Source organism: Arvicanthis niloticus, chromosome X (assembly GCF_011762505.2).
Source record: "Arvicanthis niloticus isolate mArvNil1 chromosome X, mArvNil1.pat.X, whole genome shotgun sequence".
NCBI lineage: Eukaryota > Metazoa > Chordata > Mammalia > Rodentia > Muridae > Arvicanthis > Arvicanthis niloticus.
Window position 1 is genome coordinate 107,712,865 of NC_047679.1, and position 25,554 is coordinate 107,738,418.

At 35.3% G+C, this 25,554-nt stretch overlaps 1 protein-coding gene across 1 annotated transcript in view; it reads right to left on the reverse strand.

The window, feature by feature from the left end:
• Positions 1–4,938: 4,938 nt before the first annotated feature.
• Positions 4,939–25,554, reverse strand: part of Smarca1 (SNF2 related chromatin remodeling ATPase 1) — a 74,313-nt gene continuing 53,697 nt past the window's right edge. Inside the window, 6 exon segments of the mRNA XM_034485783.2 lie at positions 4,939–5,164; positions 6,222–6,332; positions 18,338–18,550; positions 18,663–18,781; positions 21,317–21,449; positions 23,699–23,821. Of these exon segments, the coding sequence (XP_034341674.1) occupies positions 5,093–5,164; positions 6,222–6,332; positions 18,338–18,550; positions 18,663–18,781; positions 21,317–21,449; positions 23,699–23,821 (771 nt within the window). The 3' untranslated portion in view covers positions 4,939–5,092.

Genomic DNA, 25,554 nt, shown 5'->3' on the forward strand with positions numbered 1-25,554 from the left:
TGGATTTCTGAGTTCGAGGCCAGCCTGGTCTACAGAGTGAATTCTAGGACAGTCAGGGTTACACAGGGAAACCCTGTCTCAAAAAAACAAAAACAAAAGAAAGAGTTGGATATGATTAGTGCTTACCATCTACATATTATAGATGCACAGAGACCCTCAAAAGTAGCCCACATTATTTACTAGTCTAGCATATTATTAAAGTCTAATATTCATATAACAGTGAAAATAACAAAGGTGCAAAGGCAGGTCTTATAGGAAATATGGAAGGTTTAAAGCAAGGTTTAAAGCTAATTTAAAAGTTTAGGTTGAATCTGACTATAATAGCCTAGATAATTTTCCCAAAAGAAAGGCAAATGATTAATTCACTAGACCAATGATTGAAAAAAAATTAAGTGTCACAAGAGCGGGAGTGCCCCGCGAGCTCAGAGCAAGCAATGCCAGTGATAAAACAGATGATTTTTGAAAATGCCACAGCTAAATGCCGTACAGCCATTGTCCCTCGTAAGAACAAGAGGCTACAAGATTGGCTAAGGGCTTGCTGTGGCCCAGGAAAGGAGGCTGTTGGTGTTTATTCCACAGGTGAAAACAATTTAATTTCGGTCCCTGCGCGGCTGGTGCAGATTGTGAATGAAGCCAAGTTGCAAGATACTGCTTATACACCATGCCACAATGAAATAAATAAATAAATTTTTTAAAAGGCCAAGTCCAACCAATAACCAGCCCAACTTGAGACCCACTCCATGGGCAAGTACCAATCCCTGACACTATTACTGATACTCTGTTATTCTTGCAGCAGGGGCCTTGCATAACTATCCTCTGAGGGCTCCACCCAGCAGCTGACTAAAACAGATACAGATACTCACAGTCAATTATAAGGGCTTGGGAATTTTTATGGAAGATTTGGGAGGTGAATTGAAGGCCTTGAAAAGGATAGGAACTCCATAGGGAGACCAACAGATTCAACTAACCTAGACCCTTTGGACTTTCAGAGACTGAGCCACCAACCAAAGAGCATTCATAGGCTGGACCAAGGCCCCCAACAACTTATGTAGCAGACATGCATCTCAGTCTCCGTGTGGTTGCCAAACAATTGGAGTGGAGCTATCCGTGTCTCTGGAATGCATTTCCCAACAGGGCTGATGCACCTAACCCTGAAGAGACTTGATGCACCAGAGTGGAGGAATACCCAGGGTGGCCCCTACTCTCTCAGAGGAGAAGGGGAGGGGCAATGGAAGGAGGGACTCTGTGAGGGAGGGACAGGGAGGCAGCTATTGGGGTATATATTACAAACACAAATAAATAAACAAAAATAAAATTAATACTAATAATTAGACTAAACATGTTTTTATAAGAATTAGATCTGAACTGATTGTATGATCATCTCACCAAATTTCTGTTCTGCAGACTACTAGAACACAAGACGAAGAATTATCTGCTGTTTCTTACTTCTATAAAATTATCTAATAATAATAATAATGTGGTTTTGCTCAAAATTGTCTCAAAAATAAAGTCCAAGACCTGGTCCAACACACCACTGGAATTGGCAGAGTGCCAGCTAGCATGGAGAACACTTTGAGACAATAGCCTAGACACCAGCTTTGGCCCACCAACCCTTAGGTATCTTGTAACCTGTACCGAATAATTTCCAATACTGCAGCCATTGATGATATGAGAACATTTTGTCAATAGAGAGAAAGTAGTACCCAATGTTGCCCATGTCCCAGTGAAGCCTACTAACTGTTCTTAGAGTTCGATGATTATAAACACAAATCTGTGATTCATTATCTGCTCATTACTTTTTTTTGTTTTGTTTTGTTTTGTTTTGTTTTGTTTGAGATAGGGTTTTTCTGTGTAGCCCTGGCTGTCCTGGAACTCTCTCTGTAGACCAGGCTGGCCTCGAACTCAGAAATCCGCCTGCCTCTGCCTCCCAAGTGCTGGTATTAAAGGCATGTGTCACCACTGCCTGGCTCTTTACTTTCTTGATCTTTACATATCTCCCAGCTTTTCATGAATTCACTAAGGGCAAGGAAGGACTATCTTTGCAAGATGTCTTATTGTGAGTTTCCTCAGAAGCAGAACCTAAGGACAATTCTGACTCCAGTACAAGTATTTAAGAACTGACCCCAGAGCCAATTGTGCTGAAAAGCATAAGTTGCCTGAGCTACATAAGTAACCCCAGTGAAAGAATGGGGAATAGGAAAAGCAAAAGAGAAAGCTGGCCTGAGAAAACACTGTGAGGAGTAGCAAGTGATAAATGGTACAAAAACATAGTAATCTGGTAGCAATTTGAGGTTTTCAGGAGCTGGTAAAAAAAAAAAAAAAAAAAAACATCTGGAGAGAAAGTAATGTGGACTTCAATATTAATTGTGGGCCTGACACCAGGCAGGGAAACCTAAGTACTGCTAATAGGAGGAACAATTAGGCCACAAGGACAAACCTTTGAAAAAACTTGGGGAAATGGCATTTTATTTCAGCAATAGTGGGTAATTCTACCAGTTAAATGGAAGGTTTTTTCTTTCAAACCAAAACATGTATCATAGCAAGCAATGTAGCTGCAAATGTTCTATTAAATAAATTGTCGTAAACAGAGGGCCTCAAAGTGCACATTTTCATGAACATAGAAAAAATATACAATCAGACTGTGCACCAAGGAGATCCAAAGAGTGGGGATGAGAAAGCAATGACTGAGCTTCATCCTGTGAGTATAAGGCAATTAGACCAGAGATAAGATGGCTACTTTATGAGGGACCCTATAGAAACCTTGCTGTTGTTGGGGACCTCATCAGCCCCTGTCTTCAGAATAGATTCTTTAAGTGAAGGAGACTCCAAAGGGTCCATGTTTCTCCACCTCCTTACCCCCTGCGCACTTTCCAGACAAAGAATTGGGTTGGCAATCAATTAGAATGCTATTGCTAGAGAGCCACATGCAGGGCCATTGTGTTTTTATAAAATTCCAGGTGCATATGTGGCATTCTGTTCTGCTTCTCCTGGCTTTCAAGCAGCTGATGTGGCAAACTGCCTCTGCATCTTTCTCTCTGGAACATGGCAGCCACCTCGAGGGATATGATTTCATAACTCTAGACCTCTTGTTTGAAATGTTATTTCTCTACTGGAATTTTAAAATCGTCTGTGCCAGTTTGGTTTCCCTGGAAATTTAACAACTAAATGGGGTCTTACAGTGCCTTCAATGTGACATTATTTAGACTATGCTATCCTCTGGTGATCTCTGTATAGGTGGTCTTCTTAAAAGGCTAAGTAATTAATTAAAGTTCAGTAACGCAATCGCCTATCTTTAAAAACAAAAGCCATGCTTCACCATGTATAGTGTGTGCTTTGTGACTCTTACATAAAACCATTTCACAAGTTTCTAAAGATGATGCCTCAAGATTTTATTGACAGTCTTCGAGAGCTGGATGGTACAACTCATGCTATGGACCAAGCTTGAAGAACTTACCTGCAAATTTTCTTCCTTACAGCAGACATGTACAGCTTACACATTAACCACTTTGGGTTAACAGAGAAAGAATAAGATGTAAAGACTTACATTTCCAAGTGCGCATGTTCCCTCCCTTCATCTTCCCCCTCTCAGAAAACAAACAAACAAACAAAGGTTTCTCTAATACATAGAAGTTGGGGGCATCAAGTGACCTTCCAGGTATCACTTTCTCCAGTTTTGGTGACTGATATGAGCTTTTCAACTCATTTGAATGGAAAAATCCCAAAATCTGATTTGAAGCTTAATAGCTCTGGATTGCAGTTTGTGGGTCATAGCACAAGTTAGTGAAAGAGTAATGTAGCCATCTCCGTTTGTTCCTCTACATTTGCTTATTTTCTTGGAAATGCACAGGGTCATGTGGCTAGCTGAGGACAATGTAATCTAAGGAGGTGTGACATGTGTCACTTCTGGGCTGAAGCAGTCAAGAGCCTGTATGAAATTCTCCTGACTCTTATCCTTCTCCTACAGTGCCAGATGAAAAGGCAGTGTGCCCCAGATGGATAAACTATAAAACAGCAGAACTTCAGTTCAGTGTAGACTCTTGAGTGAGTGACTGTGTGAAGCACATTCCTTCCCATCCCATTTTTCTGACCTGAATGGGATTTGCAGTGTGAGCAAGAAACAAATTATTGGTTTTCAAAACCCCCGATGCTCTGTGCTTGCTATGTGAACATGAATGTATCCCTAATGAAAACAGTTTCCCTTCTTCTGCAATGCACAGCACCTATGTCATCATCTTATAATTTAGTCGTAATGAGATCTATATGTTACACCTAGAGTCCCCTGTATTGGCTCTTTGGGATAGATGATCATGAACCAATCAGCAAGCAAAGTTTTACCTTTAACCCAAAATACACAGCAATGAGCAATACAATTCAGTAAACACAATGGCTTTCTACTGTACAAAAAAACAGGAAATAATTACATTTCTTATAGACAGTCCTTTATTATATTTTCCCACTTGAATATTTAGAGAATAATTTAAATGTAACGAATACTGACAGCAAGCACAGTATCAAATTTTAGGGTTTATTTTTAAGGTTTTTTCTTTTCTCACCCTTTATTTTCTTGGGAAAAAGTATTTAGATGACCTCAAAGAAACAATTATTATGCTAATCACAGTATGCAGTAACACACACAAGCCCAGACTCAATAGAAAAGAAAGCAACAAAGAAGTGAAAAAGTCTTTCTCCTCAAATCATTTTAATTCATTTTTCCACAGCCATATAAATTTAAAGTCTGAAACAACAATAATACAGCTATAGAATCTAGGTTCTCTTTCAAAGCAGCGGCATATAAAACATAGAAAAGCTAAAACCTCAGCACAAGCTTCAAAAAAACAAGGACTGAGAGGAATTTGATGAAGACATGAAATGCACAAAATACAGTACACAAAATACTAGAATGCATAAAATAGAAAGCTACACATTTCAGGTAGAAAGCATTGTAAAATATATAAAATATGCAAGAAATCAAAACCAAAGAGTATTTCTTTTTTTCCTTAGAGTACCATGAATACACTGGAACTGGTAATTAGCATTTGAAGATGGGAACAAGAAAATAGCAGTTTCCCATTTAAAACTTTATTTCTAGGCTTTAGGATTTCACCTTCTTGACATCCTTCTTTCCAGAGCTCTCAGTAGCTGACTCTGCTTTTCTTTTCTGTGACTAAAATGGAAACAGATTAAATATTCTGCTCCAATATGCACACTTTTAAATGGCCCAACAATGTTAAATCTAGGATGTAAATGCATTAAAAATTTTAACATGAATATTCACTTCAATGTTAGACTCACAGTTAATGTTCTATATAGCCCAACAAACTATATAACCCAATGTAAAATAACTTTTAAAGGTGTTTCTTTTATGAAAAGACATAAAATATCCATCAAAAATAGTCATCAAGTATCTACTTACACATGGCTTATAAATGTACTTTTATCTTAAAGAACTACTTAATATTTAAAGTTTCTGGGGAAATTTTTATTTATGAGTGTTATTTTATAACATTAAGATAAATGTTAACACACCATATTTCATGTCTTCTATGATGCACTTTTCTTTTCCCCACTAGCATCTCTGACATCAGGATGTATCTTACAACTGATAACAGATGATACTTGGCATTCATATCTCTTAGTGGCACAAAAAATGTTGTATCTTACAACAGAAAGCATCTTAGATTTGATGAAATATGGTGAACTACTTAACACACTCAAACAGAATACTTTGAATTATAGATATACACAGCAACCCAACAGGATTAAAATCACATGTTTATCCAGCAGTTAACTTAGTGCCAAAACAGGCTATCTTGTCTGCTCAGGGTTCCTTCCCATTTGTATACACAGTTCCACAAAGATTAAACAACTTATTTGATCAACTCAGAACTCCAGGTTTCAGTCTTCCCCATCCCATTCCTACTTTAACCTTCCGCTGCCCCCACGGCGACCTAGTCTCAATTCACAGGATCTCACTTGCATTATGCCTCTGCTTAAATTTGTGAGGAATTTATTAAATACTGTTTAAATACTGAGTCTCGTAACAAGGGAATTCCTAACCACACGTTCTTCAAACAAAAAAGAAGTACGTTTATGATGTAATTCTTCAATCTTAAACAAATTAGCATTTCATAAAACCCAGCATTAAACATAGTATAAACATTTGTAATTATGTAAAAAAAAAGAGATCTACCTAAAAGTTAGGAAAATGCTGAAAATTTTACCATTGGAGTTTTAGTTGCCCGTTTCTTCTTTTCTGCTCTCTCTCTTTCCTCAATTTCCATATTTTCTTTTTCAATCAATGAAATCAAAGTATTACAACGTCTCTGAAATTCCTAAATGAAATAATAAAGAACTTAATTTCTAAAACATATCCTTTAAAAAAAATTTTAAGATACTATACTTCTTTAACTGTATCATTTCTGTAGAAGAAGCTTTCCAAATTTTGTATTTTATCTCTGTCCTCCCATCAAACTAGCATTCTTTAGGACACTGTTCCTATTGGGTATTAATAAGTCCCAGTAAGACAGAGGTGGGCTGTGTCATTTGATTGACAAGTTAAACAAGCTGGTCTGTTTTACTGTGGAACACTACTCAACAATAAAATGGAAGGAACTATTTATGCATTAAAACATCATGGAGTCCAGAGAATTATGCTGAGTGAAAAATCCAATCACAAAGGCAATGTCTAGTATGCTTCCATTTATATGACATGTTTTTGAGGTATGGTGTCACTCTTTAGTCCATACTAAACTAGAACTCACTATGTGGTCAGGCTGGCTTTAAATGCTCAGCAAATCCTCCTGCCTCGGCCTCCCAGATGCTGTGGTAACAGGTATGGGCCACTGTGCCTGGCTACACACCATTAAAGGATAGAATTAGAGACTCAAACAGAACAATGGTTGTTCAATGCTAAGAATAGAAGAATGTATATTGCTAGTACCTCTAGCAACTGACTTGTGGAAACAATGGCTCCCATATGTCTACAAATGGTAACATTCCATGAAGATACACACATACACACATACAATGCCTGTACAAATGATATCTCAACAAGTTCTACTAATAGATTATACTAATGAATTATACTAATAATGAGTTTTCCTATTGCAATATTACACTATAGCTACTCAACTTGTATCCATCGGGACTGAGCTCTACAACTCTATATTTTGATTGGTTGTGGTTTGCTAAAAAACAGATTTCTTTATTACAGGGCTTTATGGAACCTTTCAGTCTCTGATGATCACTGTAAGATGCAGCCATTCCCAAAGCTACTTTGCCAACATAAGTCTCAGTATACATCTTATGGGATTTAAGTTCTGGGAATCAGGGATGAACTTGCTAATTCAGAGTAAGTACTATCTGAAAAGATTTTTGCATTAACCTTGCCACTACTATATTTTATTGCCAGCAATCAATGCCTGCAAACTATAAACAGACTTTATGAATGTATGGTGAGCATCAAAGATATGATTCATTAATATGGAAACTCATTTATTATTAACCCTGTACACTTTGCTGTGTTTAAAGGTAAATAATGGATTAATACCAAAGGATCAATAATGTTTAAATATATGATTCCTTTTCTGTATAAGAAGAAAATGCCTGACAAAACACAAAACACTCAAATCGAAAATTATTTTTTTCTAGCAATTAAGAACAAACTCAAGAAAAATAGAAATAATCAAAGTTTAAGAATAGAAAACTCAGCAAACTTTCAAAGATTTTTAAGGATCTATTTTTAATTTATACCTATAAGTGTTTTCATGTATGTATGTCTGTGCACCACATGTGTACCTGGTAAGCACAGAGGCCAGAAGAAAGCATCAAATCCATTGGAACTTGTGTTATAGACAGTTGTAAACCACCATGTTCTTCCTCTGGAAGAACATCCAGTACTCTTACACACTGAGTCATCTTGCCATGCCTGGTACAAGATTTTTTTTTAGTTTCAAGACCTGAGGATGTGGTTCAGGGGTAAAGCATTTGTGCAACATGTCTAGCAAAATACATACGCATGCATGTTGCGCACATGCACACACACACACACACACACACACACACACACACACAATTTGCTTTCTGAAACCAAGGCTCAAAGAAACGGGAAGCAAAACGCCATATCTATCACATTAGTAGTGATGTGCCCATGCTTTGTGCACACGAGTGCAGTGTGTGCACTTGGTTGCAATAAGATGTAAATGAGAACTTCCATTCTCTGATGTTGAATGACAATGTTACTTGTTATAAACTAAACTAAACTTTCTCCCAAAAATTAAACAGTTAAAGTGCTCACTGTCATATTTAGGAGATCCATGAGGTCCAATGCCATCTTCTGACTATATTTAGAGAAGCATAATTTATAGGATTAGTTAAGGTTAAATGAGTCCAGAGGGGTAGGATACTACTAACCTTCCCATCACTTTTGGTGGCCATCTACCCAATAGATTACCCTTGTTGGTGCCTTAATCCTGGCTCCAGAACAAGACAACAAAAAAGAAGTGTAGCCTACCCCATCAAGTCTGTGGTTCTTTGTTACAGCATTGAGCAGCAAACTGATACACTACCCTTCAAGAAAATTAATTACAAATAGCAAAGAAATATTTCTAAAATTTGACATCCTGTGACTTAACAATCCAACTCTTAGACACTTGCTATAATAAGGAGATACATAAAATATTTCAAGAAAGTATTTATAACACTGATAGCAGGAAAACTACTGTTCTAACTCTTGAAACAAATTTTTGGTGATTGGTAATAAAGATGCAGACACTGGAAGTAGCTGAAAGAACACTAACTAGTAGCTGACACTAGCTAGCTCTGAAAGTAGGATCAGCAGTGAATTTTTCTTTAAGCAATTAGGTCTATTTATTCTGTAGAGGATGTGTTTACACCAAAGTTCTAAAGAATCTTTTGCCACAGCAACTCGCATCTATATTCCCAACTTTTCTAAAATGATCATTTAGATCTTGAAAAAAAGAAAATTTATATAGTTGTAAGAAATAACAAAAAATACTTTTAAAACAGTTTTATCTTTCTAAACAAGATCCAGAAAACTGCTGCACAACACAGGAAATGTTGAAAATGAATATATTATCAACTAACAAACATTTTCCTACTGTCTAATTCAAGCCCCAAAAGAAACAAATAAAAAGAGAGACTAGCCAGAAAGATATTACACATTAACAAATTTGTGTTTTCCAATTAAAAACAAAAACAATTTTTGCATTGCAACACCAGAATTTTCAAGTTTCTTAGATATCCATAATTACCCAAGATTAGAAAAACTGATAACAATAACACTGTAATTTTGATTACTTACCAAAGTAATAAGACATTGAATATGCAGACCAAATAGTCATCATAGTTTCATTCAATAATACATACACATACAAATTAAACAACATGTTATTCAATTTGTCTATTATAAAAGGGGCTAAGTTGACCCTGATGAGATCTGATCTTTGGTTGCTAGGGAGACTACATAAGTTCTTTATAAAAAGCTGAGTCTTGAATCATTAAGCTATACCCTCTGGCTGTTATTATTCTCAATAAGTAATAGTTGCCTGTGACTGCAGATATCTCTAGATACATATTCATGGTTCACATAATAATTCAGGGACAAATACTAATACTTTCAGACAGTCTTATATGTAAGGAGATAGGATACTTCAAAATGATTCAAAATAGACTACTCAAATAAATTCTCACCATGATTCCTTTGAACCTGTCACTAACTACTCCAAACCAAAAGCAAAAACAAAAAAACCTCTTCAGAAAGGCAACAAAGAAAGGACAAGCACTTTTGTTCTCTTCGGCTTCTCTGTTTCTTGTCTTCCTATTTTTCTGAGGTTAAGGGAATGGTTCATGGAATGTCAAACAACTTCTATAATTCTGTAGTCTAATTATCTCTTTCACCGATTCCCCACTCTTGATTTAGGAATGAATTTGGAAGAAGGAAAAATAACACAGGGGAGTCAGAAAAGAGATGCCAAAGCAATTAAGGGCGACAGAAGACAATAAAAAACGACAAATTGAAAAACTGTTCTGCTGGGTTGGAAGCTGTGGGAAATGGTTTAAGAATTCTGTGTTCACACGTGTGGGAAACTCAAAGAGGCAAACAAACTACTCAAAGCTGTTAGCATTCTAATGTAGATTGGAAGTCTCCGTGGCAAGATTCAATGTCAGCATGCCCCAAATCTATTTTTCTGGTACAAAACATTTTTCTGGTTCTGAAGTAATACTTAGTAGAAGCCAACTTGGCAAATCATACACAAAATTATAGCAATGGCTAAAGCTAAGTTATATACAGGTCAAGGAAAAAAGAATTAAAGGTTTATACATAATTTCACTGACAAAGGGAGCTCTGTGCCAAATTTTGAGCCGGATGGGAGATACAAGCAATGTGTATTTTGTGTTCAGAAACTCCTTTATACAGATTAGCACTTCATAAAAATCTCAGACTCAAAATTAGGAACAGGTTAACATTAAAAATTATTCAAGTTGATACAGGAATCCTCAATACTAGATCTTGCTAATAAGTCATGCAGCCTGGCCTTCTATCTGATTTCCGCCAATGTCAGAGTACTTGCTACTCTCCAAACCTGGCTATTTCAACTCTGACAACTCAAACACCTTTCCTTCTGCAACACTGCTATTTGTTATCTTATGATATCTAACAACTGGTTCCATACCTAACCTGTATAGTCAAACAGAACAAGTCACTTTCTTCCCTGCCTAACCCTGTGTATCAAGACAGCTCCCTCAACCAGAATCATCTGTAGAACCATAAATACCCCATGTTTAGAGTAAATATCCTCTCTTTACCCATCTTTCCTGTAAAACGTTTCTTGGAAGATGCACAACACGTAAATCTACTTGGGATGGTTAATCTTGTCTGTCAACTTGATGGAGTTGAGCTCACAGATTGGTAGAGCACAGCCCTCCATCTGCCTTTGAGGTTATTTTCAGAGAGGATTAAACAGGAACCCCTGACCTGAATGTGCGTATAACTATTCCATATTCTGGGGATCCAGATGGAATGAAATGTGGAGAGGGAAAAATCTGCAGGACGTTTTCTTGATTAATAATCAACATGAAAAGACTCAGCACACTGTAGGGCAGCAGTTCTCAACTTGAGGATCATGACTCATTTGGTGGTTGTGTATCAGATACCAGATATTTACATTAGAATTCATAACAGTAGCAAAATTACAGTTGTGAAATAGCAGCAAAAATAAATTTATGCATGAGGGTCTATATTAAACTGCATTAGGAAGATTAAGAACTCTCTGCTGTAGGGGAGTGCCTGGGCAGGTGGTCCTGGGTTATACTATAAAGCAGCTGAAAACCCCCACAATAAGCAAGCCAATAAACAGTGTTCGTCCATGGTGTGTGTTTCAGCTCCTATCTCCAGGCTTATGCCTTGAGTTACTGCCTTGGTGACTAGAATTGATGGCAAATATTGTCAATTTTATAAGAGATACAGTCTCTGTCACACTATTCATCTCTTCCAATGTAACATGTAACTAGTCACTGAAAATGTGCAACTGAGCAGTACCCGAGTTCAAATAAATTCTTAAGCACAAATAGTAATCCTGAAATTTTGTATTATAATTTTCATATGTCAAAACATTGTTTTGATTTCTTTACAAAAGTATAAAAATAATTCTTAGCCTATATGCCATATGAAACAAGTAGTGAGATCCAGTTTGTCTGTTAGAGTTGAAAAAAAAAAATGGATGAGCAAGGAACCAAAAAAAAAAAAAAAGGTAAAATAAAGAAAACAACTAGACTCCAAATGTGTATCTATAAATTTGTACATGAAATTCTGTAAGGTCAGAATTTTGTTATAGAATTCTCAGTATAACAAAACGGGCATATTTTCTCCTTCGTTCTTTCATGTATTCCCTATATATTAACCCCCCCAAAAAAACCTACTTATTTAAAATAAATATCTTCATCTGCAAATCCTGCAGTATATTTCCCAGATTTGAAAACACTTTTGAACCTTTATAATACTAACAAAAAAAAATAGCAGTATACACTAGACATTCATAGCCCAACAATATTGGCAGGTGGATGGAAATTCATGTTCAAATAAAGGTAGCCTACATTTTCCAAGTAAGTTTTGAATGGTGAGATGCTTTTATGTAAGTACTGTCACTTAAAAACATTGATAATTCATGAAATATGTTATCACAGTCCACCTAATGATGCACTGGAGTAAATGCCCAAAATGATCCCTGTTTAGTCCACTAATTATATTTCTATTTGTCCAAATAGTTTAGGATTGCAAAAATGAAACACTGTAGCTACATGTGTAGACACAAATGTTGTTTGCAAGTGATATATAAACATACCAATAAATAAAAGCTACAGGACTTACAGTCAAAAATCTAGCAGGACACGGGGTCAGAAATAAACTGTAGCATATTAGTGCAACTCCTCAGAGTCCATCCAAAACTTATTCAATTGCAGGGGTTGGGACAAACTGAAGCCCAAATAATCTGTGTTAGTTTATTGACCTAAATGTGTACTCTGGGTAAGATTCTATGCTGATCTCCTTGAATAAAATCAGTGTCACTTCAAGGTTAAAACTGGTAGAAAGAAATGACTCAAGGACAGACAGTGGTACATTGGTCAAAGAGAGCAAAACAAGATAGGGAATGAAGAAGAAATAAATTTGAGAATTTTTACTATAACTGGTAAGTGATGTAAACATCTACAGAGCAGTGTTTACAATACATAAATCTGATTGCTCTGCTACAATCTGTCATTGACTCCACTGCTTCCGATACACTAATGACCCAATCTAGTCTTCAATGAAGCAGCTTTCTCCATCACTTGGAATTACTTTTGGAATATACTGGGCTTATTTATCGCTTTTGCATAATCCTGTTTCCACAAATTGAAACATAGCTTTTGTTTGTTTGTTTGTTTTGTTTTTTGAGACAGGGTTTCTCTGTATAGCCCTGGCTGTCCTGGAACTCATTATCTGCTCATTACTTTCCTTGTTTGTTTGTTTGTTTGTTTGTTTTTTGAGACAGGGTTTTTCTTTGTAGCCCTGGCTGTCCTGGAACTCTCTCTGTAGACCAGGCTGGCCTCGAACTCAGAAATCCGCCTGCCTCTGCCTCCCAAGTGCTGGGATTAAAGGCATGCACCACCACTGCCCGGCGAAACGTACCTCTTCTACCAAAGTATTTCCTTGATTCCTTTGCCACATAGCAAAGTTAATCACTACCTTCTCTGTTCTAAGACATTTTCAAAATTAAGGCAGAGAGGGACCATTTTAGTCTTTCAAACACAAGGAAACAAAGAGGTTCCTATAAGCTAAAATGTAATTGACTTTACAAAGAATCGGGTTTTATTGTGTTTTTCTAAGAAAAATTTGTTTTTGTTGTTTCTCTCTGCTTCCACTTCTTCCCCATCTGCTCGTCCTTTCTCTGCCCTCCCACTCCTAAGAACTTTCTTTCCACTTTTAGGTCATATCTAATGCCATACTAAAGAAGAACCCATCAGAACATTTATAGGTTATCAATTTTGCCAGTGTATTATTAATCTTTCTTATATCTCATTAAGAATGCAGTCTCCTAAAAATATCAACACTAGATATTAAATGCAGTTAAGTAATGACATAACTTACTAAAGTCCTAAGCAACGAACCATCACTATGATTATAGAACCAGGAAATTTCTATTTCCCTTTTATTCCTCTAAAATATCTAAAAAGAAACATCCTTTCTGACTAGATTGAATATTTAGAAAAGTATTCTGTGCAGAACCAGTAATCTAATTAACATTTACTAGCCACTGTGATAACCATATAAAGTGAGGAGCAAGTTTATAAAAAGCTATAGCAATAATTTCTAAAAAGTAGTTTTTTCTCCTACAGTTCTAATGAGAAATGTCACTTTATTACTTTTAAATAAGGCACAATTTCATTAATAATAAAGTTGTGATTTGAAAACAAACTAATAACATGAAATTTTTATTACCCAGTATTCAACAGTGTGTGATTCTCTGAGATGCTATCACCAAAACTCATTTAAACTACTACAAAAGACAGGGTAATTGTAATGACTAATTACTAATACACGGCTTCAACTGTAATGTTCTTGGCTGCAGGCAAAGCAACACACAGCTTCCTAAGCTGGCTGACAAGAAAAAAAATGTTCTTCATCAATTGAAAGGTTAAAAAAATTAACTAAAATTAAGAATCAAGGCCATCCTATAGAGGAAACAATAAACTTTTTATCATTGAATGTTTATTTCTGAGAATTAAATTGTACTTTTTCTTCTTTAACTACCTAGCAGGAAACTAAGAAAGGTTAAAGTACTAGTGATTGAAGGTTAGGTTCTTTTCCCATGTGCACTGTCCAGTGAACTGACCAATGTGTTATGTCCTTTAGAAGTCTCAGATTCTTTTCAACATGCTATGTCCCATCAGTCACTAATAAATGAACAGAGATGGCAAGAAAATTAATGAGCTGATGTTGATAAGGAGACAGGTCAGCATCCTATAAAAGACACCTTACACAAATACAGCATATTACCAGTTCCTTTCATGCTCATTTCATAAGCAGCCTTTTATTTAGGGTAGTTTTTGAACGACCAAACACTAAGGCCCTATTCTAGGATCCCCCAGCACCAGGACGAGAGTGGAAGGCAATTCATATGCTCTGAGCTTAAAAATCCGAGTTCAGCATATGCTTCCTACTTGTTTATGGGGTTCAATAGAGGCTGATTACTTACTTAAAGACCACACAATTTCTCTGAGAAAATTCACGATCTTTTTTAGCACAGAGAGATGGAAGTGAATCTTATTTTCTCTTTTGTACAGCCAGCAGTTTTAAATAGAGAAGAGCTTTGAAATCTTACACCTATAGCCAAAGCCTTTCAAAGTGAGGCATATTTGAAAGTGGGGATTCGTTCCTTTAGGCACTTTGTGGATGTTAAGTCAGATGTCATGAATTCAGTACTTTGAGATTAGCACATAGAATATAACTACTAAGGTTCTTACATTTTTTTCTAAAAAAGATTTCACACTATTTGTTAATGTGTCTGGGAAAGAAGAATCTTTTAGTAAGCCGAGTTCAATTATTAGGAAGATTTTAATTTAAACACAACTATAGTCACAAAACAAATCAAATTGCATCCTGTATCTTGAAGATAAGATTTTTCAACGATTTTCCAATGTTTTTTACTACAGAAATCATAGCTGCCTCTCTCAAGAAGGTGGATTCTCTCTCTAGATTGTTAAAATGACTCATTAAAAAGAAAATTATTTTTAAAATGAAGGAAGATGATCTACAAATATTAATAATCCATTTTTACAACTATAACTTTGGATATTAATATAATATAAAAAGATGATATAAGTAAGTATATGCATATTTTAAATATATAACTTATACTCTAATTCCAGAAATATAAGTAAAAGTTGTCCACTACGTAGAAGGGAAATAATCAAATATTAGCATAAAAGAAGATTTTACCTTAAAAGCCCTTAAATTAACATATTGCATTATATAATAAATGACTATGTTTTTAAAGAGCCTGTAAAAATTAGAAATTCTACTTTCTAAATGGTAAGAAAGGACATGGGCATTTCCAAGTTTAATAGACAAAATACAGGCTCACATTTGTAACCACTTATATAGTTAATATCTGCCTTTCGGCAAATATGCTCTGAAAATTTAAATATCTAGAAAAAGAAAAAGCATGAAGGTAAATGTTTGGAAAAAAATAAGATGGAGGAAGCCGAAAATTCTTTACAAGGGAGTTCAGAGACATCTAGTGGTCATTAAAATACCGGAGCTTTTTTCCCTCTGTAACTGAGTATGAAGGCTATGTCATTGTAGGATCACCTAACAAACAGCCCAAGTCTTTTCTTTCCCTTTAATCTCTTTCATCCTATTGCTCTAGTTTAATAACTGAAGAAACTAGACCCAACATTAAGCTTCCAACCTCTTAAAAATTAGTAAAATATCACTGAAATATCACAGAATTCAATAAATGTTTCATCACATAAAAGGGCATGTATGTTTGAAAATGTGATTTCTCGAAAAACGCAGTTAAGCATTTTTCTTTTAGAAATTATTGGTGCTGCCCTAAATTATGTCGTTATATTTTAAAAAAAACAAGTGGCTAGAAAGCTAAATGTGTGGCTTTGAAAGGAGTTGTCTGTTATGCATATTCATGATTCCCTGAATGAGATGACAAGCTAGCTCACAGTCAAAATAAAATCTCATTTCCAAAAAAAAAAAAAAAAGAACGTTAAAAAGCAATTCTACCTTTGTTTCAATAATCTACTTCAATAATTCAAAGAACCCTGTCAGACAACTGTTCTGTCCCTAAGGCCAATCATGGTCTTTTGTGCTGCAGATTAATTCCTATCTTTTTCATTTTTTCTTCAATCCTCCTGTATCGTACTAATGTACACACCACTCCATGTCCTTTTACATAAATACACCACTTAAATACTGCTGAAAATTTCAACTAAAACAGTATTCCAACTGGCCTAAGTTCTCACAGATCCTGGATTTAGAGGAAGTACTTGCTAACTCTCCCAAAATTGTGTCATCTATATGTTTGATGGTAACAAAGTATGTATTAAAGGTTGAACAAATAATATTGCAAAGCTTCTTTGAAAATAATGCCTTCAATAGAACAACTTATATTTTCTTTTTTATTCATCAGTGTGAACTGAAGATATAAAATGAATTGAAAAAATATGAAGCACTTTTTCATACCCTAAAGAACTTTTAGAAAATAAAATATTTATGAGAACAACTTAAGAAATGGATGGCATTTTACAACTAGTCACAAAAATACTGCAGGGATTGTTGGGTTTGTGCTCTTTTTAGTTTTAGGCTATATAACTCTAGTTTTGTTTTAATGACTATGCCTCATGAAAGAACTTCAATGACAACCTTAAAAGTGTGTTCCCATGATGCTGAGCATGGTGGGAATGCCTGTAATCCCAGGATTTGGGAAGATAATGTAGAAAGAGTTTTAACTCTAGGACACACCGGGCTACATAGCAAGTTCCAAGCCAGCCTGAGCTACATAGTGAGAACCTGTCAATAAATCTGTTTGTTTATTTGTTTTTTATAAGCTACATATATTTGAGTGTCATCATAAACAATGCTGTTCAGGAGCAGTAGAATTTTCAAAGAACAGAATTCATGTTGGAAAGCTATAGAGCCAAGAAATAAGGTAACTTTTATTTAACTTTACTTTCGTATAGTGTTCCTAGGAAGACCCAGCTTGGACTACAATCTCTTTTCACTGAAAACAAATCTTCAAGTCATCTCTATAGTCTCAAAGGTAACCTGGTTAGTTACAAAGGGAAAATGCACCATAAAAAGTGGTGAGCCTTGGGAATCAGAACATAAACCAAGTAAGGAAATTTAGCATCACAAGTAGTGTGATAGTCTGACACAGTATTCCTGGTGGCGTGCTGCAAAAAAAGGAGACACTTGGAGAACTGTCAGAAAAGTCTGTTTATAGGAGTTTGTATTATTGAATGAATCTTAATATTTGCATGTGATTGTAGTTATTATGTAGAAAGATCTATTTATGAGCTATATATTCTTTCACTTTATTATTCACTTTAAAAGTTTATAATTATATGTATGTACTTATCTTTCTTTCTGTGCCACATGTGTATGAATGCATGTAGAGACCAGAAGACATCATTGGAAGTCCTGAAGCTGGCATTACAGGTGGTTGTGAGCTACTTGGAACTGAATGTAGGTCCTCTGGAAGAGTAGCAATTGTTCTTAACCAATGACTCATCTTTCCTCCCCTCCTCATTTTGTTTTCCATGAGTTGGGGAGGGGAAAGCATATGTGTGTGTGCGTATGCAAGCATGTGTATGAGTGTGTTTATATGCGTGTGTGCATGTGTGTGTATGTGTGTGTGTGTGTGTGTATTTTTAGCATATGAGTGAGCCCATTGTCTGTGCATGTGCAGTGGAGGCCTGAAGATGATGTTAGAAATCATCCTATATGCTAAAGTAAATTCTACAATGAACAATTTTGTCGCCTGCAATTTACTTTAAAATGGTTCGTAAATGTATATACTTACATAAATACATTACATAAACAACTATTTGTTAATGTAAAGTGCAGGTGTGTTTCTGAATATAGATGTTTTGATATTTCTGAAAATAGGCACATTATTTATACTTTGTCCATATGTGTATATATATTGCAGAAGATGTGAGAGAAAGCTAATGGAATGAAATGGTAACAATTGAAGGAACAAAATAAAAGAGAAACTTTGAAATGTATACTTTTCCAAAATAAGGAAGCAAGAAAAGGCATACATACCATGGCAGTTCTCGACTTGATAAACCAGTCAAATCTAAACTGGGGAGCATTCCGTACACACTGTCTTAATTCTTCATATACATTTTCTCTGTCAAAGCCCATTTTGTGTAACATACAGATCAAGAATCTGTCTTCTTCTTCAGTATAGTTCTTTCCTTTACTGGTTCCATACTGAATACGCAACTGATGAAATGGAGCCTTGTATCTTGCAATCTGTAAGTTTCAACAAAAATTGCTCTTTTAATGGAATATGTAATAACAAGTCAAAGATAATCACTACAGCAAATAAAATAATCTACCAATAAACTGAAATAGAATATACTACTTTAGCATCCAGTGCTTTCTTAATACTGATCCTTCGCTGAATTCTTGCTTCTCCACGTTCAATTTGAGCCATAATTTTCTCAATGTCCTGTAATTCATTGCAGCGTTCCCAAAACACAGCTGAAAAGAAAGTGGTTACTTTAAATTACTGCCATTTAAGCAAATGAATTTGAGGAATTACAGAATACAGAATTAGAAATAAACTTTATTACCTTTTTCTTATGAAGTGACAATTTCTACAGAAACTGTTGGTTATATCTGCAATCATTCACTAATCTTACATTTCTAGTCACCTATAGTTTCTTAAAAGATGAGAGATTTTACCTGGACACATACAGAAAGATATTCAAATCCCTGAGTCACTCAACCAAATTTTACTGATGAGCCAAATAATCTGCTGCACATATGTCACATCTTTTGACTTCAGTGAAAGGCCTTCTAATGACATTATCTACATTCTAAAATCCTTCCATTTCAGAGCATATTAAGGAAGGTATGTTAGCACTTGATGGCTTGCATAAGCACTTATATTCATTCATGCATTCTTCCAGTTACTCATTACACACACACACACACACACACACACACACTCATGCATTCATGCACATAACTTCTTACATTAAGACACAATATACTCATGAACATCCAATTTCATGCAATTCTTCTGCTACTAATCAATCAAACAAGCCCACTCAATTCTCCCCTGCCTCTGACATGATCTCCAATCTGATGAACAACAATTAAACAGTCCTGCCATCTCCCTGAAGTGTGAAGAAAATTCTTTAGTTCTGTATAGAACACTTGCCTGGACTTAAAGGCCCTGGGCTTGCTCCATAGAGCTTGAGGATAGAAGAAAGAAAATTCTTCAGAAAATCCCACTGTACGTGCCTTTCACACTCATTTCCTGGTGCTTGGTTTAGTGACACTTTTTTAGGGAACATCTACCATTGCACTAAAACCCTGCTCAATGTATTTTTCTTTTTTCTCCCACTTTCTTTCTCTCATTCTTCCTTTCTTTATTACAAAGCAGTAACTGGAACATAGGACCCTTGCCATGACACCTTAGTCCTTATATTTTTAAAACATGATCTCACTATACCCAGGCTGGCCACAAGCATGCTATACAGACTAGTCTGCCATCAACCTCCTGATTCTCCTATATCAGACTCTATACACTGTGATCGAAGGCATGTGTCGCCATGCCTGGCTACCTGATATCTTTTAGGAACACTATTATAACTTGGAGCTTGACCCACACCCATGCAATGTCCCTGTACATTCTTTTAATTCAACTTTCATGAAAATGTATCTCTCCCATCTATTTTTTTCCCAAAAGTGCTCATTGTTTTTACCCGTAAGATAAGTAGTAGTGTCAGGCTACTGTTCAAGAAAAAAAAAGAGGTTTGTGAATTCAATGTTATATGAAATAGATTCCAGACAAAATTAACATCTAAATTAATTCCCTTTTAGATTTCCATAAGGGAAAATAGAGTAGGTAGGTTTTCTCTAATTAAAACTTATTTTCTTTGAGTGCTAACTGGTACTCTAAGTAAACTAAAAGCTATACCTAGTAATGATTAAGCTTTGATTTATTTATGAGTTTTTTAATGTTTTATTTTGTTTTCTTTGCTAATAAACACAGAATTTCAGTAGTTATCTCAAATATCTGGCAGGGAGGAGACAAAGAAACTATACAACTGCTTTTTAACATTGCATCCTTTTTTATGGAAAATTCTCTCAATTATAAAAAATACCTGATATTCAAACTAAATTTGAAAGGTCAGCCTATTTGAAATTTAACTACACATAGAAAACAGATAGATTAACCTATTTTAATAAGATTTCTTTCCAGAAGCCTGACAGTTTAGATATGCTCTAATACAGGAATTAATATTAACTCCACATGCTTCTGTGCTGCTATTCTGATTCTGATTGAGGCTAAAGACACAGCTGAGTAGGAGAGGGAAATGAATCAAGGGCCACTGAACAGATTTAGCCAAGAAATCTTTTTAGATCTATTCTAAATTGCCTTAAGTTAATAGGGCCCGCCACTACCTGATTGAATTCCTTGAGGGCAGTTGAGTCTCTAAATGGGCCTGATAAGAACTCTCTACTTCAAAGATGACCTACAATGACTATTTCAAACTGCTAAACCAGAAGCCTCAGGACAAGACTTTAAAAAGACCAAACCAGAGAAATGAGAAAATAGAAAAGCCATGCAGTGCCCACTTTTGTTAACGCTTTACTTGGCAATGTTCATTGTCTATCTCCTAGCCAATCACGTCATATCTTTACTTACATCTCATTCCCAAAAGTTTTAACATCTCTGAACAAAGACGCAACTAAATTAATGACAAAGAAACAGGGGTTGGAGAGATGGCTCAGTGATTAAGAGCACTTGCTGCTCTTCTAGAGGACCAAAATTTGGATCTTTGCACCCACATAAGACAGCTCACAACCTGTAACTCCAGCTCCAGAGCATTTGATGTCTTCTTCTGTTCTCCATGGGCACCTGTACACACATGGGCTACATCCATGTGGACACAAATGCACACAGAAAAATAAATGAATCTTTTTTTTCAAAAGACATGCAAATCTTTTTTTTAAAGACTTTTATTTAAAATAAAAGTATCATGTTTGAAGTGACATACAAACCTGAATACTCCATGACCTCCTCAGGGGACTTGCCTTCTACCTCTCGAGCTATATTATCAATGTCATCTCTCCCATATTTCTCATTAGCTTTAATAAACTGGTTAAAATCTCGCTTAGTCCAGTTTGTGAAACCCTATGAATAAAAATTTAAACATCATCAGTAGGGCAAATTAATAAATTCACTTACTATCCTACTTATATCTGAACAATGAGGCATGAAAAGCAGTTTAAAATACTTAACGTGTGCCCTTTATAAAGTTCATTTCTTTAATGTGGAATCAAAAGCTGAGTTTGAGTTGTTAGAGAAATAACTGCTTTTTTTATTTTAAAGAAAATGTACTTTTCAAGTACTTTAACTTGATTTATAACCCGAAGACATCGCATGGTCTTAATTCCATAGTTCCAGATGCCCACAACATTAATCTACAATTCTAATGTAAATTCTTATATAAATGCTTGAGTTCTGGTATCCCAGTGTTTCAATGACTTTTCCCACAAATCTGTTCTCCTGTAAATTAAGAGAGAGCGATGTGGATGTTGAATTGAGAGAACACTGAAAGAAAATCCAGGAAGAATGCAAGACGTTCTTTCCATCATTCCTGACTACAAAGAATAAATAATTTGTTCAAAATTGTGTTCATAAGGAGACCAGCAAGATAGAACAACAGTAGAAAGTGCTTGCCATACCAGCCTGAAAACTTCAGTTCAAGCCCCAGATCCCACTGTGGAAGCAAAGAACTGATTCTCAAAAGTTGTCCTATGACCTTTCTGTAGATGCTAAACATGCACATGCCTCTTTTAATAATAATAAATAACATGATTTTTAAAGACTAATTCATAAATAGGACCTCTGTAAATACATTACTCAGGCATCTGAACTTTTTTACTAAAATATGTAACAATAAGTGTTTTAGGTCACTTTGCAATTATTATTCCATCAATGGTATTGTAAATCAGTTGTCAGAAACCTTGCCTAGCATGGGCAAAGCCCTGAGTTCAATCCAGAGCAGCACATAAAACAGACATGGCATCACATGCATGTATTTCCAACAGGCAGGTTATGAAGTCAGGAGGATCAGAAGTTCAAGGGCATCCTCAACTACAGAGTGAATTCAAAGCCATCATGGGAAACATGAAACTCTAAAAAAAAGTTAAGCATTAAATTTGTAGCATCAGAAAAAGATGGCTTAAATTCAACTCTGAGGGACAAAAAACTTGATTATGCTTCTAATTATGAACTAAATTATCTCAGTTGAGATTACATATTCACATTATACTATATATTCAGAATATATTATAAACAGTGTAGCAGTCAAAGGGCACAACTTTATTTTTGTGCTCAGGAAATAAGTTCTGAAATTAAAATAAAAGCAAACATTAATATTTAAATATTTTATTCTGTGGTTGTTTTTAAAACTCTGCCAACTGCAATTATTTTTAACATTAAATTTTGGTGACTTCCAGGCATTTGTTCAAAAACTTATGAAAGTATTTTGTCAAAATTCATTCAATAAAATTATATGATATTAAAAGAAAAAGGCCTGTATCAACATATAAATATAAAAAACTCTTATTTTACTTTTAATTAATTCATATTCCTAAGACACAGTGTAATACTATAAAGCACATTCTACAACATACATATATATCACCTCAAGCATTAATTCTTCCTTTGTGTGAAAAACTATCAGCTAACAATTACAGTAGAGAATTTCATACCACTGTGTCTTACACATTGTTCCAAAAATTTCTCAAGAAATAAATTTAGCTGTGTAAGACAGTGTCATAAATTCACACTTTGTTTATCTTACCAGAACTCATTTCAGAAGTGTGATAAGAAAATTTTTAAAGCAACAATTACTCGAAAGCTTTAAGGTGAAAACCTTCCCTATTTAATATTAGCTTTTAATTACATGATGATCACATTAAAATGCTTCAGAAATTTCTCATTATTGTATTCGTGTTCTTTCTTGCGAACTCTTAACTTCCTTCAAAAGGAATTTCTCATAAACAAAGAAAAATGTGTGCAGTACAGTTTTAGGGATCAAGAAAATCAAAGAAATTTAATTTTCAGGTATATATTGGGAATTATTATTTAATAAAAGTCAAATCTGGACTCACTGACATTATTATAATTGATAAAAGCATGTCTTATTTTTAATACTTGACACTTTTGTTTTCCATGTATATATTCACCCAATATTTCCAAGAGAGCATCTTCTACAAAGGGAATTTTCTAAAAAATAAAGATATATGATCAAAATGTGTGTTTATGGGTATATCAGATCGGGAAGGACATCTGTATACACTAAAAGTGGACATTATTTATCCTTTTTGTCTACTGGTTGACTAAAAGTAGTTTAGTCACTTAAAATAGTTTACTTGTGTGAGAAGTTTATCCTTCTCTTCGGTCTCTTGTGGTGTAAGAGGTTCTGCTCCATCAATCTTTTTTTGCTCTTCTCTTTGAGCTATAGCTGGGTTAGGGATCTCAGGATTTCTTGGGACCTAAGATTGAAAGAGAAATGAATAAACTTCTGAGAAAAATTAATCAGAAACAGTATACATACACATATTAATCTGGAGACTTGTCTCAACAGTAAAGAGTGGAACCTCAGAAGCAGATGGCACACAGTCTTCTCTACATTTCTACCACTATGGTTTATCCTAATTAAAAATCATTCTTATACTGCAGGGTATAATATTTGAGGATTACAGCCCATTGATAAATGAATGCCACATTGTAGTCTACATCTCATTATGCTGTGTAATAAAATGCATCCTTATCATATGGCCTTGTGTAGAATAAACACACATTTTGGTGTTTATTGTTTAAAGCCTCCTGGCTGTATATAGCAGGGAATACATCAGCATTGCAACTAAAGATAACAGCCAATGTTCAGGTCATCTTAAGTCATGAAAACAATAGAGTGCTTTTATTCCCTGATAGATGTTATAAAGACAGGGTGTTTCATATAAGAGAGAGTGGCAACATGAAGAAGGATACAAAGCTATGAAGAATTTAAGAAGTGTGTGTATAGAGGGAGTGTATGGTAGAGCAGACTAACAGCTGTGATAGAGCCATCATTCATGGAAGAAAACTTGTGCACTGGCAGTGACCAATAAAGATAATAATAGTGCTCTTTAAAGTACAGAACTGCAAAACCACTAACAACTGAGAGGTAGACATGGACCAGAACCACTGGGGACAGAAGCTGAGATTTCTGAGGAATCCAGCAGTCATCTGCATTTCAGAATGGTAGCTCGGAAGGCCTCAGTGCATCAGGATGTGTATGTGGTCCACTAGAGTTTAGCAGCATTTGGACAGCATTCTTTGTATGGAAGGACAAATCCGGTTTCCAGCCTTGAAACCTCCTATCATTACTCCAAACATCTGGAGACACGACGCAGCTCAATGATTTAAGACAGCAGGTACAGAACATGTGTAGTACATTTTATAGCATTCCATTAAACATGAAAAATGAAAAGCCTGGCAGTAAGTCTTTACTGTTTGGAATGCACACGTAATATAAATGACTCATTCCCTAGAAATGTCAAATAGACATACCACAATAAAATTATAGCATATATTACAGGACATTTTTCTCATTGTTATACATATTTTATAGCATTTAAAATTGTATCATTATAACTTAAAGGTAAGCATTTTAAAAGTGTTATACCCAATAGGGTTTTTTTTTTTTTTTGGATTAAAAACTTACCAAATAGATATTTTAAAAGAAATACTGGATATTAAAAAGCAGATTCATTTGTAACCATCAGTAACCAAATCATTATATATTAGTACTAAAATAAACACAGATTGACTTACTGGACACAAGAAATTCCCAAACTTCCTGTGATTTTGACATAGTTTCACCGTATGTGATGGCACACAACTGTGATCCTAGCACTTCGAGACCAAAGTAGGAGGACTGTAAGTTCGAGGCCAACTTGGTCTACTTTGTGAGTTCAAGATTAGCTGGGTTCTCATAAGAAGAGAAAGGACAATACTATGTTAGTACACATCCACTTACCTTACCATCTCGGAGGCTGTGGCAGGAGAATAGCTCAGGAGTCAGACCGAGGGAGAGAGAGGAAAGAAAAGGGGAGAGTAAAAGAGAGGGGGCAGTGGTAGGAAAGGAAGAGGAAAGAAAAGGAGAGGAAGAAGGGGAGAGCAAAGAAATGAAAGGAACAGACAGCGATTAAAACCCTAAATTTCTGGGGACATGGGAAGAAAA